General features: G+C 56.6%; 2 protein-coding genes across 3 annotated transcripts; one reads left to right on the top strand and one right to left on the bottom strand.

Moving 5' to 3' along the window:
• The first annotated feature begins 300 nt into the window (after positions 1-300).
• Positions 301-4476, top strand: HSBP1L1 (heat shock factor binding protein 1 like 1). Its single transcript, XM_029052468.2, has 3 exons — positions 301-513; positions 2410-2476; positions 4095-4476. Exons 1-3 carry the CDS (start codon positions 481-483, stop codon positions 4250-4252), a joined length of 258 nt encoding a protein of 85 aa, XP_028908301.1. The 5' UTR covers positions 301-480; the 3' UTR covers positions 4253-4476.
• Positions 4477-11301: 6825 nt separating this feature from the next.
• On the bottom strand, positions 11302-18004 carry TXNL4A (thioredoxin like 4A). 2 transcript variants are annotated; one of them, XM_029053403.2, is made up of 4 exons: positions 17927-18004; positions 15086-15259; positions 12218-12321; positions 11302-11802 (listed from the first exon to the last, which is right to left on the bottom strand). In XM_029053403.2, exons 2-4 carry the CDS (start codon positions 15236-15238, stop codon positions 11631-11633), a joined length of 429 nt encoding a protein of 142 aa, XP_028909236.1. In that variant the 5' UTR covers positions 15239-15259; positions 17927-18004; the 3' UTR covers positions 11302-11630. The 2 variants fall into 2 exon arrangements, with proteins under 2 accessions (XP_028909236.1, XP_028909237.1); XM_029053404.1 differs by lacking the exons at positions 15086-15259; positions 17927-18004 and adding an exon at positions 14241-14317.
• Between the last annotated feature and the right edge of the window lie 363 nt (positions 18005-18367).

Here is an 18367-nt window from a genome sequence, read left to right as displayed (position 1 = left end):
ATAGTAAGCGCTTAACGAACACCAGAATTATTATTGTTATCGCAGGGGACTGTGTCCGACCCGATTGGCGTGTGTCCATCCCAGCGCTTAGTACAGCGTCCGGCACAGAGTAAGCGCTTCAAAACCAGAAATATTATTATTATCACAGGGGACTGTGTCCGACCCGATTGGCTTGTGTCCATCCCAGGGCTTAGTACGTAGTAAGCGCTTAAGAAATGGGAGAATTATTCCTTGTAGAGGAGGAAGCGGGGCGGGCCCTCGGGGCCGAGATGTGGGCGGGGGCCCGGGGAGCCCCTTCCCCCCCAGGTCCAGCTGTCCTTCGGGGTCTGGCTTGGGCCCGGGGGTCCGGAGGAGCCCCTCCCCCCCCCCGCCTCTCCCCCGATTTGTGGGAGGAAATTGGGGGGTTAAAATGTAGGCGGGGGGTGCGGCTTCCTGGGCGGCCCCGGGCGGGACGGGCCGGTGACCGGTGTCCGGAGAGGGATGGAGGGTCCCGAGAGGCCGGTGGCGCGGTTGGTGAGTTGGGGAACCCGACCCCCAGATCCCCCGACCCTTGACCCCTGACCCCTCCCACGCTCTGGGGTGGACATCCCCCATCCCCTCCCAGCCCCTCCATCCCCCCCATCCTGGGCCGGGCCGGTCCTGCCCAGACCCCCAGGCCGGGCCGGGGGCTGCCCCCAGGGGTCCACGGGGGCTGGGATGGACAGACCCCCGTCCCCTTCCATCCCCTCCATCTCCCTCCCCCGGTTAATCAGCGCCTTCGGCCCCCCGGGCTGGGCCGGGGGCTGCCCCCAAGGGTCCGAGGGGCCTGGGGTGGACAGTCCTCCATCCCTTCCCAGCGCCTCCATCCCCTCCATCCCCCTCCCCAGGTTAATCGGAGCTTTCGGCCCCCCCCCCACCCTGGGCCGGGCCGGTCCTGCCCAGACCCCCAGGCCGGGCCGGGGGCTGCCCCCAGGGGTCCACGGGGTCTGGGATGGACAGACCCCCATCCCCTTCCATCCCCTCCACCCCCCTCCCCCGGTTAATCAGAGCCTGGAGCCCCCCGGGCTGGGGGCTGCCCCGGGGGGCACCCTGAGCGTGGGATGGACCGCCCCCAGCCCCCATTCCACCATCCCCCGGTTAATGAGAACCTTCAGCCCCCTCCCCCAAGACCCCCCAGGCTAGGGGATGCGCCCAGGGGACCCCGAGTCGTGAGACGACCCCCACACGTTTAAACAGAGCCTCCAGTACCACCCCCACCCCATCCCTATCCCCCTTCCTCCTCCTCCTCCTCCTCCTCCTCCTCCTGCCCTTCTCTGGGGCCATGAATGCTTGGGCAAGACCCCACACTGGACAGCTCCAGCGGAGGAGGAGGAGGAGGAGGAGATCCGACAGAGATGTCCTCTTGCTCCAGGCCCCGGGGGTGGGTGGATGGATGGATGGAATTATTAGTATTATTATTATTTTTATCATTATTATTATTGGATGGATGGACAGGCTGGCAGAAGGATGGATGTGGGGAGAAGGACTGCCCCAGGGCTTAGAACAGTGCTTGGCACATAGTAGGTGCTTAAAAAATACCCATCATTATTATTAGTAGTAGTAGTAGTAGTGATATTACAGTCCTCACACAGTAGGGGCCCAGAACAGCATTCTGCAGATAGTAGGGGCCCGGTAAGGCCCTCTGCACACAATAACAATAATAATAATAATAGCATTGGTTAAATGCTTATTATAATCATTATTTAATGTTGGTATTTGTTAAGCGCTTACTATGTGCAGAGCACCTGCTTACTTACTGGGCACACTACAGTACAGCACAGGGCACACAGAAGGAGCTTCAACAATCCGACTCCCTTGTATAATAACAATAAAGGTGGCATTTGTTAAGCCCTTACTATGTGCCAAGCACTGTTCTAAGCGCTGGGGGAGATACAAGGTCCCACGTGGGGCTCACAGTCTTCATCCCCATTTTACAGATGAGGTAACTGAGGCCCAGAGAAGTGAAGTGACTTGCCCGAGGTCACTCAGCAGGCAAGTGGGAGAGCAGGGATTAGGACCCAAGTCCTCCGACTCCCAGGCCTGGGCTTTTTCTGCTAGGCCACACTGTTCTCTACCTCATTGCTTAGAACAGTGCTTGGCACATAGTAAGCGCTTAACAAATACCCTCATTATTATTATTATTATTATACAATACCGCGCTCAATAAATACGATGATGAGCAAAGTGATGAGACTGTGAGCCCGTCACTGGGCAGGGATGTTCTCTATGGGTTGCCGAATCGTCCATTCCAAGCGCTTAGTGCAGTGCTCTGCTCAATAAATACTATTGAATGAACGATTAGAAATTTGAAGAAAAAACTTTGAAACGTAAGGTCCCGTGAAAATGCAAATGTCCCTGGTTGGTGATGGATGTTTGCGGTTCATTCTTCAGGCAGATAACATACTGCAGGAACTTCAAGACAATTTTCAAGCTCTGACGGAAACATTAACTGAGAGAAATATCCTTTTCTGCCGTGGCGTGAGTAGGATCCTGGGACCGTGTCGGGAATAGGGCCTGTTTTTGCCGGTTGGTGTTAGTGGATATTTCTTTGGATATTCTTGGGTTCTAGTGAGGCGCTTCGAGAATCGGCTGTAGCGGGCCAAGCGGAATGGAAGCAGCGTGGCTCAGTGGAAAAGAGCCTGGGCTTCGGAGTCAGAGGTCATGGGTTCGACTCCCAGCTCTGCCACTTGTCAGCTGTGTGACTGTGGGCAAGTCACTTCACTTCTCTGTGCCTCAGTTCCCTCATCTGTAAAATGGGGATTAACTGTGAGCCTCATGTGGGACAACCTGACTACCCTGTGTCTCCCCCAGCGCTTTAGAACAGTGCTCGGCACATAGTAAGCGCTTAACAAATACCAACGTTATTATTATTATTATTAATGGAAGGCAACAAGATGAAGTAAAAAGCTGTTGGAAAAAAAATCACTCGGGGCGGTTTCTGAAGATCCCACCCAAGACACTTGGGCAGCTGGCTTCCTGCGGCCAGCGCACCTCTTCATGGAGTTGAATTAGATCAGAGCTGAGGATTTGGGTTAACGTCAATGCAGTTTGCACTGGCTCCTTTAGGGTGTGAAAAGGTTTTCCAAAAATAATGAAATTGCTACAACGGGCTTTAGAGGACTCGGGAAGCCGCCTGGCCTAGCGGGGAAAAGCCCGGGTTTGGGAGTCGGAGGACCTGGGTCCTAATCCCTGCTCTCCCACTTGCCTGCTGAGTGCCCTTGGGCATGCCACTTCCCTCTTCTGTGCCTCAGTGTCCTCACCTGCAAAACAGAGAGTCAGTACTTGTTCGTCCCACTTTGACTGTGAGCCCCTCGTGAGACAGGGACTGAGTCCGACCCGCTGACCTTGTGTCGGCCCCAGTGCTTGGCACATACAAATTAGCACTTAACCAATATTATTATAATTGAGAATCCATCTTTTAAGTGGCCCCTGCAGCAGGAGAGTGGCAGCTGGTAGGGGATATCGAGACCCGGGAAGTCCTCAGAATTGCCCCTTATCCCCCTGTACCTGTCGTTTATTCAGAATCCCTCTCCACCGCTGGATTGTAAACTCCCGAAGGCAGGGATAGTGTCCACCAACTCACTGTGCTCTCCCTCGGGTGCCTCGTTAGTACAGTGCTCTGCAGAGCGTAAGCGCTCGAAACATTCTCCTGCCTGATTTCCCCCGATGAGGAGCCCTTTGATTCTGCTTTGCCTTACAAACAAAGACAGGTAGGGCAGATCTATTATTTCCAGTTTATTTTTATTATAGTAGCTGGAAATTATGGTGCCCTTTTATCTTTTCTCAGCCCTAAAACCTTGATTGCCTTCTTTTATCCTCCGGGAACCCCTGGGAGATAAGGAGTGGCAGGTGTCATTATCCCCATTTCACAGATAAGGAACCGGGAGTCCCGGAGAGGTTATGAGGGCTTTCCCTGAGGTCACACGGCAGGTCAAAGGCAGAGTTGGGCCTGGCTGTTCTGATTCCCAGACACCTGCCCCTTCGGACTGGCCCGAAGCCAAATCCGGTAGCCATAATTCATTTTGATTAGAAAGAGCCGGGCCTCCCTGCAACTCGGCCGCTCCTTAACTTTCTACTGGAAGAAATGGGTGGTCGAATCACTGACTTACAGAAGAATGTGTCCGTCCTGATGATACAGGCTGGAATCGACCCCAGCGGTGAAGAAGCCAGTGTGACTCCTTGCCCCGGCAGCCGGCAAGGTCGGTGGCAGTCCGGTGGCTTTTACGGCCCCTAATGGGAAGATAGGATCCGCTCATCTGTGGTCTGCAAGAAACGTCTCCCTTGGATGACCAACCCTGTGCTTGGCGACTCCCGGTGCCCGCTGATTTATCTCCTCGCGGAGTCCGGTGGTGTCTCTTCACTTGGGAAGCCGTTGAAATCGCCCGGGCCACGGAGTTTGGTCAACAAGCTGGTTTTAAAATAGCGCGTAAGGTGGAAATTAAATTTCAGAACCATTTCGCGGGGATTCTTGAGCTTTCTGTAAAAGCTGGGAATTCTATGGACTATAGGCTCTAGACTGTAAGCTCATTGTGGGCGGGGAATGGGTCTGTTATATCGTACTCTCCCAAGCGCTTAGTACGATGCTCCGCACAGAGAAAGCGCTCGATAAATGCTACTGACTGACCGCTAGAACACGTATTTTCTTTGCATGGTTTGGAGAACGGGGTGCAAGGGGGAGTTGTCCACGCAGCCCCGGTCCGTCCTGGGTAACCCGGGGTGTCCGTCGGCGCCGGCGGGTCTGGGGTGGGAGGAAAGGGTCCGGGGCCTTACGGGGGTATCGGTCGGGATGTGAGACGCCGCTTGGCCTCGGCTCCGATGTGTCGCGTGCGTGTGTGCAGCCACAACTTCACAGTCTTCAATACGGTAAAATAGCAAAGGTGGCAAAGGTTTAAACCGTTTGGCTGGTGTTGATCCTTATGATAATACAGGAATCCGTCATCGAAAAATGTCAGTCTCAGAGGTAGCTTTGACCCGTTTATCCCCAACCCGTCAATTGTCATCGAGAATTTGTTCACCGAGGTGTGATACTCGCTCAGCGGGGAGTCGATTGAATCCCCCCGCCCCAATATTTCTGTGATAAAGGCTATTCATTGGTGAGGACCAGACCCAAATCAGGCAGCCGTCATTTTCTACTGGGTTTTTAAAAGCACAGTTTTCAGAAAAGAGCCAAGATGGGTCATTGGGTTAGTCTACAGGGTTAGTTCCATCGGGAGGGCCTACAGGGCTAATTTCACTAGGAAGGCCTACAGGGATAATTCTATTACGGGGAAAATACGGCCAAGATAGTCCACAGGGATAACGCCACTCCAATAGCCAAAAGGGTTCATTCCACTGGGAGAGCTTACTGGGCTGACTGGTTATCTGGAGGGCAACCATCAGCCAGCCCCTCCGAGCCACCCTTCGATGCCGCTCACTGGCCGAAGCATTCGAAGATCTGACTTGGAAACGGCGTCGCTTTAGTCCTTATGAACCCCTACAGCTACTGTCGAGCTGAAAGGTCTCAATCTGTGGCAAGGAAGTCTGCCTCCTTTTTCATATTTGAAAAGATTTCCCTTTCAGTTGCCCAGTAGACCCTCCTTCCGCTCTCAGCTTAAAGCCCGTCGATCCAAATTCACGATCCCTTCAGAAATGTTCCATTTCTACTCTTTCGCGTTTCTTGCTCTGGGGATTTGCTGACGCTTTCTCCACTTCGGGACTCTGGGGACTCTAAATTTAGCCTGCCATCCGCAGCACAAATGAGAGGACCTAGAAGTGAGACACCCAGAGCGCCTTCCGCTCCCTTTTCACTTCCCCTTCTGTAGCCTGAAGAGCACCGTAGCCTCGTGAGAAGATCCCGGGCCCGGGCAATCCCAAGGACCTGGGTTCTAATTCCGATTCTGCCACTTGTCTGCTGTGTGACTTCGCTACACTTCTCTATGCCTCAGTTCCCTCGTCTGTAAAATGGGGATTAAGAATGTGAGCCCCATGCGGGACAGGGGCTGCGTCCAACCCGATTTCCTTGTATCCGCCCCGACGCTCAGTACGGCGCCTGACACATAGTAAGTGCTTAACAAATACCACGATTATTATTATTTACAGGCCAAGGCAGCGAAGCAGCCTTTATCCAGGAGACCATTTTAGCTGTGCAGCAAAATGTCCTCACTATCCGATGAAGAAAACGTCTGGTGTCTCCTCGTAGTGTCGTTCTCATTTTCTTTCCCTGCAGCCCTAAACGAAAGCCCACTTAGGGCCGGGTGAGGAAAATCTGCAAGGTGCATCCTCTTGGGACAAGTTGGACTTTGTAGGTGATGTATAAATTTAGGACAGAGCTAGAAATGCCCGGAAAAGCAATTAATGAAATGGATTTTGACCATGTACGGTAACCCCCAAATCGGTCTTGTCATCGTGGAGTCAGATGACGCACTTGGCCTGGCCAGGGGAATGTGCTCGATGAAAGGCAGGTGGTAAGGATCAAGTCCCAAATTCCCATTTATATTTAGAGCTTATAGATCGGTCTCCTTCAGACAGTTGAGGAAAAAGCACGGGACCGGAAGTCCCAAGACCCAAATTCTAGTCCCAGCTCTGCCGCTGGCCTTGTGCTATAATAATAATAATAATAACGATGATGATATCTGTTAGGCGCTTAGCATGTGTCAAGCGCTGTACTAAGCACTGGGATAGATACAAGATAATCAGGTTGGATGCAGTCCCGGTCCCACACGGGGCTCTCGGCCTTTATCCCCATTTTAAAACTGAGTCGCAGAGAAGTGAAATGACTTAATAATAATGTTGGTATCTGTTAAGCGCTTACTATGTGCCGAGCACTGTTCTAAGCGCTGGGGTGGACACAGGGGAATCAGGTTGTCCCCCGTGGGGCTCACGGTCTTAATCCCCATTTTACAGATGAGGGAACTGAGGCACAGAGAAGTGAAGTGACTCGCCCACAGTCACACAGCCGACAAGTGGCAGAGCTGGGATTCGAACTCATGAGCCCTGACTCCAAAGCCCGTGCTCTTTCCACTGCGCCACGCTGCCTCCCTTGGACTTGGACTTGTCCAAGGTCACATAGCAAACGAGCCTGGATTCGAAGATGGATCTTGCTGGCTACCAGGCCCGGGCTCTCTCCGCTAGGCCGCTGCTGCTGCGTGCCCCGAGCCTCGGTTTCCTCCTCCGTAAAATGGGGAGCACCTCGCAGGGCCTCCACCAGCCTCGGCTACGGGAGGGAGAGCTGAGCGGAGGCCCGTCCGACCCATTCCGAGCTCCGGCGGTGGCTAGCGAGAGGAAGGCCGTCGGCTACAGGTCAAAATTCACCTCTGCTGGGCAACAGGGGCACGGGAGAGAGTCGAGGACGGAGATTCGAGTTTCCTACGTGGAAGGAGGCAGTAAACCTGCGGCATTTTGACCCGCAAAACTCTCCGGATCCACCACCACGACGACGGCGGACGGTCCGTGGCGTCGCTACGGGTCGGAGACGACCCGCCGGCCTAAGACAACCGCAAAAATGGGGAGATGGTTAAACGGTGAAGGCTGTGGGCGACGGGGACCGCGTCTGATCCGATCACCTCATCTCGAGTCCAGCGAGAGAGAACCGGAGTTCTGCCCGGAGACTTCCGAGAAGGCTGAATTCCGGGCCCGGCCTCGGTTGAAATCGGAGAGGGCGAGAGCGTGTCGGATGGGTGCGTCGGGAGAGCTGCGGGCGGCCGGGAGGGCGGGCTCGGACGCCGGGAGAACCAGTCATACAGGAATTGCCCAAGCCCGGGATTGATTTTGTCGACGGTGGACTGGTTTAGTGAATCCCCACCACCACCTTAAAGGGTGAGCGCCCAGCTCCACGGCTCGCAAGGACCGCCAAACGCCCTCCCTCCTGCCCGATAATTCCCCCTTCACACCTGGCAGATCCCTGCTCTCCCCATCTTCAAAGCCCTCCTCCTCCAGGGGCCCTCCCCGGATTAACCTCTCACGTCCCCACCCTATTTCCCCTCCCAACTGCATCGCCCGGGCACGTGGGCAGTCCCCTCCCAGCCCCGGTGGAGCACTTAGGTGCAAATCCTTAAATTCTGTGATCCCGATCCTCTACTAGTTGGTTATTTTAGCGTCTGCCTCCCAACCAATCCCCGGTATTTACTGAGCGCTGACTGTGCGCAGGAGCACTGTGCTAAGCGCTCGGGAAAGTGCCATCCAATCGAGTTGGTTGAAGGGACCCCTGGCCCCAAGGAGTTTAATAATAATAATGCTGGTATTTGTTAAGCGCTTACTATGTGGCGAGCACTGTTCTAAGCGCCGGGGGAGATGCAGGGTCGTCAGGTCGTCCCGCTTGAGGCTCACAGTTAATCCCCATTTTACGGAAGAGGTAACCGAGGCAAAGAGAAGTGAAGTGACTTGCCTACAGTCACGCAGCTGACAAGTGGCAGAGGTGGGATTCGAACCCATGACCTCTGAAGCCCACGCCCGAGCTCTTTCCCCTGAGACATGCTGGTGGCAGTCATTAAATTACAAATAGGGGAAATAAATAAAGTTATGTTTGTTAAGTGCTGTGGAGCAAGGGTGAGTAATATTAATAACGAGGGTATTTGTCAAGCACTTACTATGTCCCAAGCACTGTTCTAAGCGCTGGGGTAGATCCAAGGTAGTCAGGTCATCCCCAGTTGGGTTCGCAGTCTCAATCCCCATTTTACAGATGAGGGAACTGAGGCACAGAGAAGTGAAGTGGCTTGCCCCAGGTCACACAGCAGGCAAGCGGCGGAGCCGGGATTAGAACCCATGACTTCTGACTCCCAAGCCTGTGTTTTTGAAGCAGCGTGGTTTAGGGGAAGAAGCCCCGGCTTGGGACTCAGAGGTCGCGGGTTCTAATCCCCACTCTGCCGCTTGTCAGGTGTGTGACGTTGGACAGGTCACTTCACTTCCCTGTGCTTCGGTTCCCTCATCTGCAGAATGGGGATTAAGACTGTGAGCCCCACGTGGGACAGCCTAATTACCCTTCATCCCCCCCCCAGCGCTTAGAACAGTGCTCGGCACACAGTAAGCGCTTAACAAATACCAACATTATTATTATTTCGTTACAGAGAAAAAGATATCTGCCCTGGTTTACAGTAGGATCTGCGAGGGCTGTGGTAGAGGGACTGTGTCCGATTTGATTATCCTGTACTCGCTCCAGTGCTTAGTACATAGTGAACACGCAATGAAATTCACGCTTATTAGTGTATCAGAGTTCTTAAGATCGGGATCTCCTCAAGGGCAAGGACCACGTCTACCAAGAATACATTGTATTGTAGTCTCCCAAGCGCTTAGTACAGAGCTCTGCACACGGTAGGCACTTAATAAATACGACTGGATGAACTCTGATGTATTGCACTCTCCCAAGCACTTAATATATGTCAGAAAACACTCAGTAATTCCATTGACTGACTTCAAAGCTCTACCGAAAGCTCACCTCCTCCAGGAGGCCTTCCCAGACTTTTAACGACAACAATAAGGGTATTTGTTAAGCGCTTACTATGTGCCAGGCACTGTTCTAAGCGCTGGAGGGGGATGCAAGGTAATCAGGTTGTCCCACGTGGGGCTCACGGTCTTAATCCCCATTTTACAGTTGAGGTAACTGAGACACAAGAGAATAACAACAATAATGATGTTGGTATTTAAGCGCTTACTCTGTGCAGAGCGCTGTTCTAAGCGCTGGGGGAGATACAGGGTAATCAGGTCGTCCCACGTGAGGCTCACAGTTAATCCCCATTTTACAGATGAGGTAACCGAGGCACAGAGAAGTGAAGTGACTTGCCCACAGTCAGGTCTGAGGCCGTCTCGTCGAAGGAGGGGTGAGGTGGGGAGGGAAGAATATCAATTGTCTATATTTTTATTACTCTATCTATTTTGTTCATGAGGTGTCCGTCCCCTTGATTCTATTTATGGCGATTAAGTTGTCTTGTTTTTGTCCGTCCGTCTCCCCCGATTAGACTGGAAGCCCGTCAATGGGCAGGGATGGTCTCTATCTGTTGCCGAACTGTCCGTTCCAAGCGCTCAGTCCGGTGCTCTGCACAGAGTAAGCGCTCAATAAATACTATTGGATGAACGAATGAAAGAGTCCTGCCGGAAACCCCCGACGACTGCAGCTGGCATCGGCCGCGTAGCGTTGACGGAGGGCAGGGTGGTTGCCATCTCTGCCCCCGCAGGCAGAGTGACAAGCTGAAATCGGGGCTCCGCCGGACTTCCCTCGGCGTTACGCGGACCGTCGGCTCCCATCTGGGCGGATTCCTCCGGCTGGGGTCTGGCGGTGGGGTGAATTGGACGCGGGCCTCTCTGCCCTCGCAGGCCACGACGGGCGAGGGCCGCGGCCGCAAGCCGCGTCTCCCGGCTCCCTCGTCCGTGCGGCGTCCCGTCGGTGGTCCCTGGGCTTTCCTGGGGGGAGGAAAGACGGAGGAGGGAAGGAGCCCGCGCCCCGTCCGCTCTCCCGGCCGCCCCAGAGCCGGGCTTCTCTCCGTGATGGCCCGGCAGGCCGGTGCGCATTCCTTCCTTTGGGGCCAAACTGGGCACAGTCGCCCTCCCTTCGAGAGAGCCCCGAGTCCCACGGTGCCGCAAGGGGCCTGGGTGTGAGAAAAGCTATTTTCTGCCCGCTCCAAACTTGCTGTCCTCGTTATCCCGGGCGGGGGACAGACGCGGGCAGCCCGGTGATCTCCCCGTCCCTCCCCGACACGCCCGATTCCTCCGGCGGACAAGAGGGGAACGGAGGGGAGTCACCCCCGCCTTCCGCTTGGGCTGACGGGCAAACGGGAGAAACAGGCCTGTCTGCAACAGGAAGGATTTAGGTTAGCTAAAGGCGGCGCTTCCGGCCCCGCCCCCGTCCCCGGGGCTTTCCAACGGGGTAAACGAGCCCGGGCGCAGGCTAGACGGGCGCAGTCTTGCTCAGAGGGAGAGGGAGGAGTCTGCCCCAAGACTAACCACCCCAGAGAGAATTTGAAGTGATAGGATGTTGCACCGGGGGGGTTTCATCTTCTCCCCGCAAGTCTAGTAAAAAGGTGAAACTGCGGATGACGCTGAATTCTACCTCGTTCAGAAGAGCCTTCGGTCGGCCGCCCGGCTGGAAGGACGCACGAGGAACGGCAGGCTCCTTAAACTGTTCACGGAGCTGAACGGCCGCGTTAACTAGTAACTACATCTCATTAGTAGGCAGGTGATTCTTAGGCTCTGCCAAGAAAGCAAGCGGCAGCATTTTGCAGTCCACATCCCGTTTTAAGCTAATTAATCGGAGAAATGGTTTCCTTCCCCCGTCCATCCCTTCTGTGAACCAGTGAGTTTTGAACATGGATCCTCTCAAGGAGAAAAATTCAGTTTATTACCAAAAAGACACACGTATCGAGGCTGCTCCCGGAGTCTGGGTGATTTTTTAATTCCTTCGGCTGGGAACTGAGGGGAGCGTCCTTGCCAATACAAAAAAATTCATCGCACGGGAACACACACAGCGTGAAGGATTCTAAAGGACCTCGACCGAAACGGGAGCTCCGGCTAGTCGGCTCCGTGGAGCCACAGAGCGCTCTCCCAGAAGGACTACGGGTTTAAATAAACGTTTAAAACCTTTCCACGTGAAAGAGAGCGGCGGTATTTACAAGCGGAGCCGGGGAGGGACCCAGAGGCCGGGTCCTTCAGTATCTGTACTTGGTGGAATAGTCCTTGGGGGAAACCACCAGACCCCGACCTTTCCGGGCTCCCCGGTAGACGGTTTCAATGATGTCGATCATCTCCTGCTTGTCTTCCATGGCCCAGTTAATCTTGTTGTTGTTTCCCGTGCCCAAGTCAATCATGATGTGCTTGTTCCTTCGGACAGAAGAGCGAATAATAATAACGATCGCCGTGGTTTTCGTTACGCACTTACCGCGTACCGGGCACCGTTCTGAGCGCTGGGGTAGATACAAGCTAATCGGGTTGGACACGGTCCCCCGTCCCACCGGTCGAGTGGCTCGGATCGCGGCTTCGATCGGGAAGGAGACGTTCGACTCGAGCCCGTTCGGACGGACACGCCAGAACGCCCGTGCTGCCTTTCATTCGTTCATCCGGTCGTGTTTATTGAGCGCTTACTGTGCGCGGGGCACTGTACTAAGCGCTTGGGAGAGGGCAATACAAATACACCTGTTTTGGCTCTCCCCGAGCTCCCGCTTGGCGGGTGACACCGGGCTCCCCCGGCCCCCGACCCCCCCGGGAAGGAGCACGGTGCGACCGCGGCGGGGCCTACCTGAAGAAGAACATGACCGTGCAAGGGTCGTACAACTCGTACATCTTGTTGAAGTCCGGGACCTCCGTGATGTCCACGAGGTAAATGACGGCGAAGTTTTTCACCTGCGGGACGGAGCCAAGAAGGGAGAACTCAGCAAACGCACCGCTTCCGTTTCCTGGAGGGCTTGTCGAAACAGAAAGCCTTCAAGAAATTCAACTGACATCCAAAATGCATTTTCACGTCTCTCTCGACCGTAAGCTCCCTGTGTTCCCCAGCTCCGTTGCGCTGCACTCTCCCAAGCGCTCGGTCCAGCGCTCTGCGCACGGGAATCGCCACGGATTGAGTCGTGGATTCCCACGACCGGAGTCGTCGCGGGTGGGCAGGTGCACGGAAGATGCCGTCGCCGTCCCCGCTGTTCACACCGGAGGCCGGACGGGGACCGTACGCCTTCAGACCCGGCCCGAAACGACAGGAGATCCTTGGTGATCCCCGGATGTGGATCGAGTTCTCCCGAGCTCCGGGCCACCCCCGTCCCTCCTCCCTGACCCCGCCGGTGACTCTCTCCTGGCTTCCCCGATCCAGGATCCTCCTCCGCTTCGCACCGGCCAGGCCGCGGCTCCCTTCGGTCGCCCAGGCCATCGAGAAAGGACCGGACCAAGGCTCCGGTCAGGAGAGAGATGGATCGCCGGACCCGCCCGGCCGTTCCTCCACTGGCGACTCCGGATAAAAATCGGTCTGGACCGTAAGCTCATCCTCTAGACTGCAAGCTCGTTGTGGGCAGGGACTGTGTCTGTTACACTGCCCCGCACCCCGAGGTTCGCCCGAGCACGAGGTTGGAGGCGAGCGGGCCATCCGGAGGCGGGGGCCTCGTACGTGAACCCTCCGGAAACCCCGGGACGCCACGGAAATCACCCAGGACCACGTACAGTCGGCCCTCCCGCTTCGTTAATCACGGAACCGGGAGCCGCGGAAACAGCCGCACCCCACACCCGGGCGCCTTTCTGCTCCCTCCTCACAACCCCAGTCGACCCGACCGTCCGAGGAAGCGGGGCCCGTCTCTGCCGGACCGGGGGACGGGACGGCAGCGGGCGGAGAGGCGGGACGAGAGCCGGGGGCAACGTTCGAGAAGGAAAACCGGCCGGGGCTGTCCTCGGGGGGAGGAAGCCAGCCCGCCGGGCCCGGAACCGCAAGACCGGCCTGCGAGGCCGGGACGGGCCCGTCTCCACGGAAAAAGGAGGGTAGGTGACCCCAGTCCGGACCCGGGCCCGACCCCGAGGGACTCGGCGCCCGTCCCCCGTGCGGCTTCAGCTCTGCCCGGCCGACTGTGAGCATCTTGAGAGCAGGGACTAGGTTCGCCACCGAGAGAGGCGGGCACCGTGGTGGGTGCTCACCCCGATGGCTCTGGCAAATTGTAATGGACCGACCGGTTGGGTTTTCCTGCCCCACCCGCCCCTCCCCTCTTCGTGGAGCCACGGGGCAGAGACTCGAGTGTTTCCAGAGGCCCCGGTGAAGCCGGGCGACGCAGATCTCATGAAGTCTTAACCGGTGAGCCCCACGCAAGAAACCCTCGGGGTGGTCAACGTGCTCCCCTCGGAGACGTCGCCGGGCGCGGGGGTCCCCAAAATCAAAACCGCTTCGGACGTAAACCGTCCCCGAGTCTCGTTGCTCCCTCTCCCCGGAAAACCGCACGACCGAGGCCTCTCGAGAAGGCTCCCCCTCACCCCTCTCCCCGGAGCCTGCAAACTCTGGCCCAACTTTTGTCGAGGCGAGGCTCAGGGCAGCACAGCAGGGCCGCGCGGGGAGGGGCCGCCCACGCCTCGCGATGGGCGGAGAACGCCTCTCCTGATTCTGCTGTACCGTGCTCTCCCAGGCGCTTAGTACGGTGCTCTGCCCTTAGTGAGCGCTCCCTAAATACCACCGATTGATGGGCTGGGAAGGGGAGAGGGGAGGGGACCGTGGCGCTCCCCTCTAAGACACAAACACACGCACCCCCCCCCTCCGTCAGTTGAGTCCCACCTGGGCATCTGGGGCTTTTACTCACTTTCCAACAGCTGGGCCACCCCAACGTGGCCCGTGGGCCAGAGGATGAGGAGGGGGCTCCCCCGCCATCTGCCATCTCTGCAGGGGGGAGATTTTTTCAAGAGTTACGACGTTCCTGGCCTTCCCCTCGGCCCTCCACAGACCCCCGCCCCGGCGGAGGAGCGGGACCGGACGACGGCAGGAGCCGGCCCGGGAGAGGCACGCCCGGGAGCCGCAACGGGCAGCACTCCGAGGGAGGCGGCTCTGGCCCACGCCCGGACGGCCCAGGGGGAGACGGGAGAGGACGTGGATAAGGCCTTCCCTCATCGGGTGACCCGAGGCACGGCGGACCCGGGGCGGGGCGCGCCAGGGGGACGAACGTCTGCCTCGACGTCGGGTGTGGCGAATCCCCTCGCTTCTCTGCGCCTCAGTTCCCTCATCTGCAAAATGGAGACTTCATACCCGTTCTGCCTCCTACTCAGACCGAGATCCCCCGGTGGGATCTGATCACAGTAACTTCAGCGCTTACTAGGTGCCGGGCACCGTACTGGGCGCGGGGGCGGATACAAGGGAAGCGGGCCGGACGCGGTCCCCGTCCCCATTTTCCGGACGGGGTCGCTGAGGCCCGGAGAAGTGACTTCTCCAAAGTCACGCGGCAGACGGGGGCGGAGCCGGGATTAGCGCCCACGACCTTCTGACTCCCAGCCCCGAGCTCCGTCCCGCTTGGAACACGGCTCGTCGCGGAGCAGGCGCCTAACGAGTCGCCCGATTATCACGGATAATCATACTGACTGATCCCACTCCGCTGCAAGAAATGCCGTCGTCTCCGGTCCTCGAATCCCGCTGTAGGAGCTGAAGCCCGTTTACCTTTTCGGCGATGCTATATAAAACCTCGTCCATCTTCATACACGTGGGATCCCAATCGTGGCCGAACCTGATGACGACGACCCGGTCCTCTTCGGACAGGATGGCCTGGTCCACCTGCCAGCCGTTGTGTAAGTGAGGAAGCATGTACGACATCTTGGACCCCGGACCCGCCGCCTGCCGAACGAGACACCCGCTTTAGGCCCGACGCCCGACTTTTTATAGCTTTCTCCACCGAAGGTTAAGGGACCCTGGGACTTTCGGTCCTCCCCTCCTGGAATTGAGAACTTACTGGATAATCTCGGGCAAGCGCTTTGACCTCTCTGGGCTTTACCTTTCTCATCCCCCGCCTCCCCTCCCTCCCTATTAAAAGGGAACGTTCATTCCAACTGTTCGATTGTACTCTTCCGCGCGTCTAGCGCAGTGCCCTGCCCACAGTGAGCACTCCACAGATACAATTGATTGATTAATAATAACGTGATTTGTTAAGCAACCACCGGGTACCCTGTCCTAAGCACTAGGGTAGATCCAAAGGAACCGGGTCCCAAGTGACGACGGTATCTGTTAGGCGATTACTATGTCCCAAGCACTGTTCTAAGCGCTGAGTTGGGGGAGACGAGGCGATCGGGGTGTCCCACCTGGGGCTCGCAGTCTGAATCCCCCATTTGACAGATGAGGGAACTGAGGCCCAGAGAAGTGACGTGACTTGCCCACAGTCACCCAGCTGACATGTGGCGCAGGCGGGATTGGAACCCACGACCTGTGACTCCCAAGCCCGGGCTCTTTCCATTGAGCCGCGATGGGGCTCCCACTCGGATAAGTGCTCCTCACACAGTAAGCGCTTAATAGATGGGATTGAATAATAAGGACGGTGGACGGGGAATCAATCCCCATCTCGCCGGTGAGCGAACGGAGGCACAGAGGAAGGGAAACGACTTGCCCAAGGTCACACAGCACGTAAGTGGCGGAGTGGGCCTCAGGGCAAGTCGCTTCCCTTCTCTGGGCCTCAGTTCCCTCATCTGGAAAATGGGGATTCAGACTGTGAGCCCCACATGGGACAACCTGATGACCCTGACCCCGATGACCCAGCGCTTGGAACAGGGCTCAGCACACAGTAGGCGCTTAAATACCAATGTTACTATTGTTATTATTGCCCCAGCGCTTAGGACGGTGCCTGGCACATGGTAAGTGCTTAACAAATACCAACATTATCACCCCAGCGCTTAGGGCAGTGCCTGGCACATAGTAAGCGCTTAACCAATACCAACATTAATATTATCATGATTACCCCAGCGCTTAGGACAGTGCCTGGCACATAGTAAGTGCTTAATAAATATCAACATTATCACCTCAGCGCTTAGGACAGTGCCGGGCACATAATGTTGGTATTTGTTAAGCGCTTACTATGTGCCGAGCACTGTTCTAAGCGCTGGGGTAGACGTAGGGGAATCAGGTTGTCCCACGTGGGACTCACAGTCTTCATCCCCATTTTACAGATGAGGGAACTGAGGCACAGAGAAGTGAAGTGACTCACCCACAGTCACACAGCCGACAAGGGGCAGAGCTGGGATTCGAACTCATGAGCCCTGACTCCAAAGCCCGTGCTCTTTCCACTGAGCCACGCTACATAGTAAGCGCTTAACCAATACCAACATTATTATTATTACCCTAGCGCTTAGGACAGTGCCTGGCACATAGTAAGCGCTTAATAAATATCAACATTATCACCTCAGCGCTTAGGACAGTGCCGGGCACATAGTAAGCGCTTAACCAATACCAACATTATTATTACCCTAGTGCTTAGGACAGTGCCTGGCACATAGTAAGTGCTTAATAAATATCAACATTATCACCTCAGCGCTTAGGACAGTGCCGGGCACATAGTAAGCGCTTAACCAATACCAACATTATTATTATTACCCCAGCGCTTAGGACAGTGCCTGGCACATAGTAAGCGCTTAATAAATATCAACATTATCACCTCAGCGCTTAGGACAGTGCCGGGCACATAGTAAGCGCTTAACCAATACCAACATTATTATTATTACCCTAGCGCTTAGGACAGTGCCTGGCACATAGTAAGCGCTTAATAAATATCAACATTATCACCTCAGCGCTTAGGACAGTGCCGGGCACATAGTAAGCGCTTAACCAATACCAACATTATTATTACCCCAGCGCTTAGGACAGTGCCTGGCACATAGTAAGCGCTTAATAAATATCAACATTATCACCTCAGCGCTTAGGACAGTGCCTGGCACATAGTAAGTGCTAAATAAATATCAACATTATCACCCCAGCGCCTGGGACAGTGCCTGGCACACAGTAAGGGCTTAAGAAATATCACAATTAATGATTATTATTAGAGGGCAGGTCCTGGGCTTCGCAGCCGCAGGGTCCGCCCATTGGGCCACACTGCTCCTCCCTCCCCTCTGGTCCACGAGGCGACGAGGGAGGCCGTGCGCATGCGCGCGGACAGCTGGGGGGGGGGGGGGAGGCGGTGCGCATGCGCGCTCGCAGCTGGGGAGGCGGTGCGCATGCGCGCTCAGAGTCGGAGGCGCGGGCGGAGGGTTGGGAGCCCGCGCGCATGCGCGCCCGGCGTGGGACTCGCGTGCGCTGATGTTGGGAGCCCGCGCGCATGCGCGCCCGGAGTGGGGCGCGCGCGCTGACGGTTGGAAGGCGGCGCGCATGCACGCCGGCGGCGAGGCTGGGACGCCGCGCGCCCCTTCCCCTCCGCTCCAGCTCCGAGCCCGGGCCGCTCGCCTCCCCCCGACGACGAGAAGGGGGAGGCGGGAAGCCAGGTCGGGACGCCCCCCCCGCCCGCCACCAGCGCCTCCCACGCACCTCCCGCCCAACCGAGGGCCGCCGCCGCCGGGCCCGAGGACGTCGCCGCCGCTCCTAAGGCGCGGGCTGGCTGGAGGGGGTGCGCATGCGCCACATCATACGCGCGCGAGTGCGCCCCCTGTTGACGCCGGGGCCGGGCGGAAGTGACGACATAGAAGGGCCAGGGTCCGGGGGCGCCATCTTTGTGATGGGCAGGTGGCCCCCTCCCCCCCCCCTTTTAATAATAATAATGTTGGGGGATTTGTTAAGCGCTTACTATGTGCAGAGCACTGTTCTAAGCGCTGGGGGAGATGCAGGGTCATCAGGTGGTCCCACGTGAGGCTCCCAGTCTTAATTAATCCCCATTTTAATAATCATAACGTTGGTATCAAGCGCTTCCTATGTGCAGAGCGCTGTTCTAAGCGCTGGGGGAGATGCAGGGTCATCAGGTGGTCCCACGTG

This window comes from Ornithorhynchus anatinus, chromosome X2, assembly GCF_004115215.2.
Source record: "Ornithorhynchus anatinus isolate Pmale09 chromosome X2, mOrnAna1.pri.v4, whole genome shotgun sequence".
Taxonomy (NCBI): domain Eukaryota; kingdom Metazoa; phylum Chordata; class Mammalia; order Monotremata; family Ornithorhynchidae; genus Ornithorhynchus; species Ornithorhynchus anatinus.
The sequence above is the reverse complement of the archived record's forward strand: the minus strand, read 5'-3'. Positions and strand labels throughout refer to the sequence as shown.

Coding starts and splice junctions, on each gene's coding strand:
- HSBP1L1 (XM_029052468.2), top strand. CDS start 481: ATGGAGGGTCCCGAGAGGCCGGTGGCGCGGTTG. Junction 514..2,409: donor AGAGGCCGGTGGCGCGGTTG/GTGAGTTGGGGA, acceptor TTCATTCTTCAG/GCAGATAACATACTGCAGGA. Junction 2,477..4,094: donor GGAAACATTAACTGAGAGAA/ATATCCTTTTCT, acceptor TTAACTTTCTAC/TGGAAGAAATGGGTGGTCGA.
- TXNL4A (XM_029053403.2), bottom strand. CDS start 15,238: ATGTCGTACATGCTTCCTCACTTACACAACGGCTGGCAGGTGGACCAG. Junction 12,322..15,085: donor TATATAGCATCGCCGAAAAG/GTAAACGGGCTT, acceptor TCCGTCCCGCAG/GTGAAAAACTTCGCCGTCAT. Junction 11,803..12,217: donor ACGGTCATGTTCTTCTTCAG/GTAGGCCCCGCC, acceptor TTCTGTCCGAAG/GAACAAGCACATCATGATTG.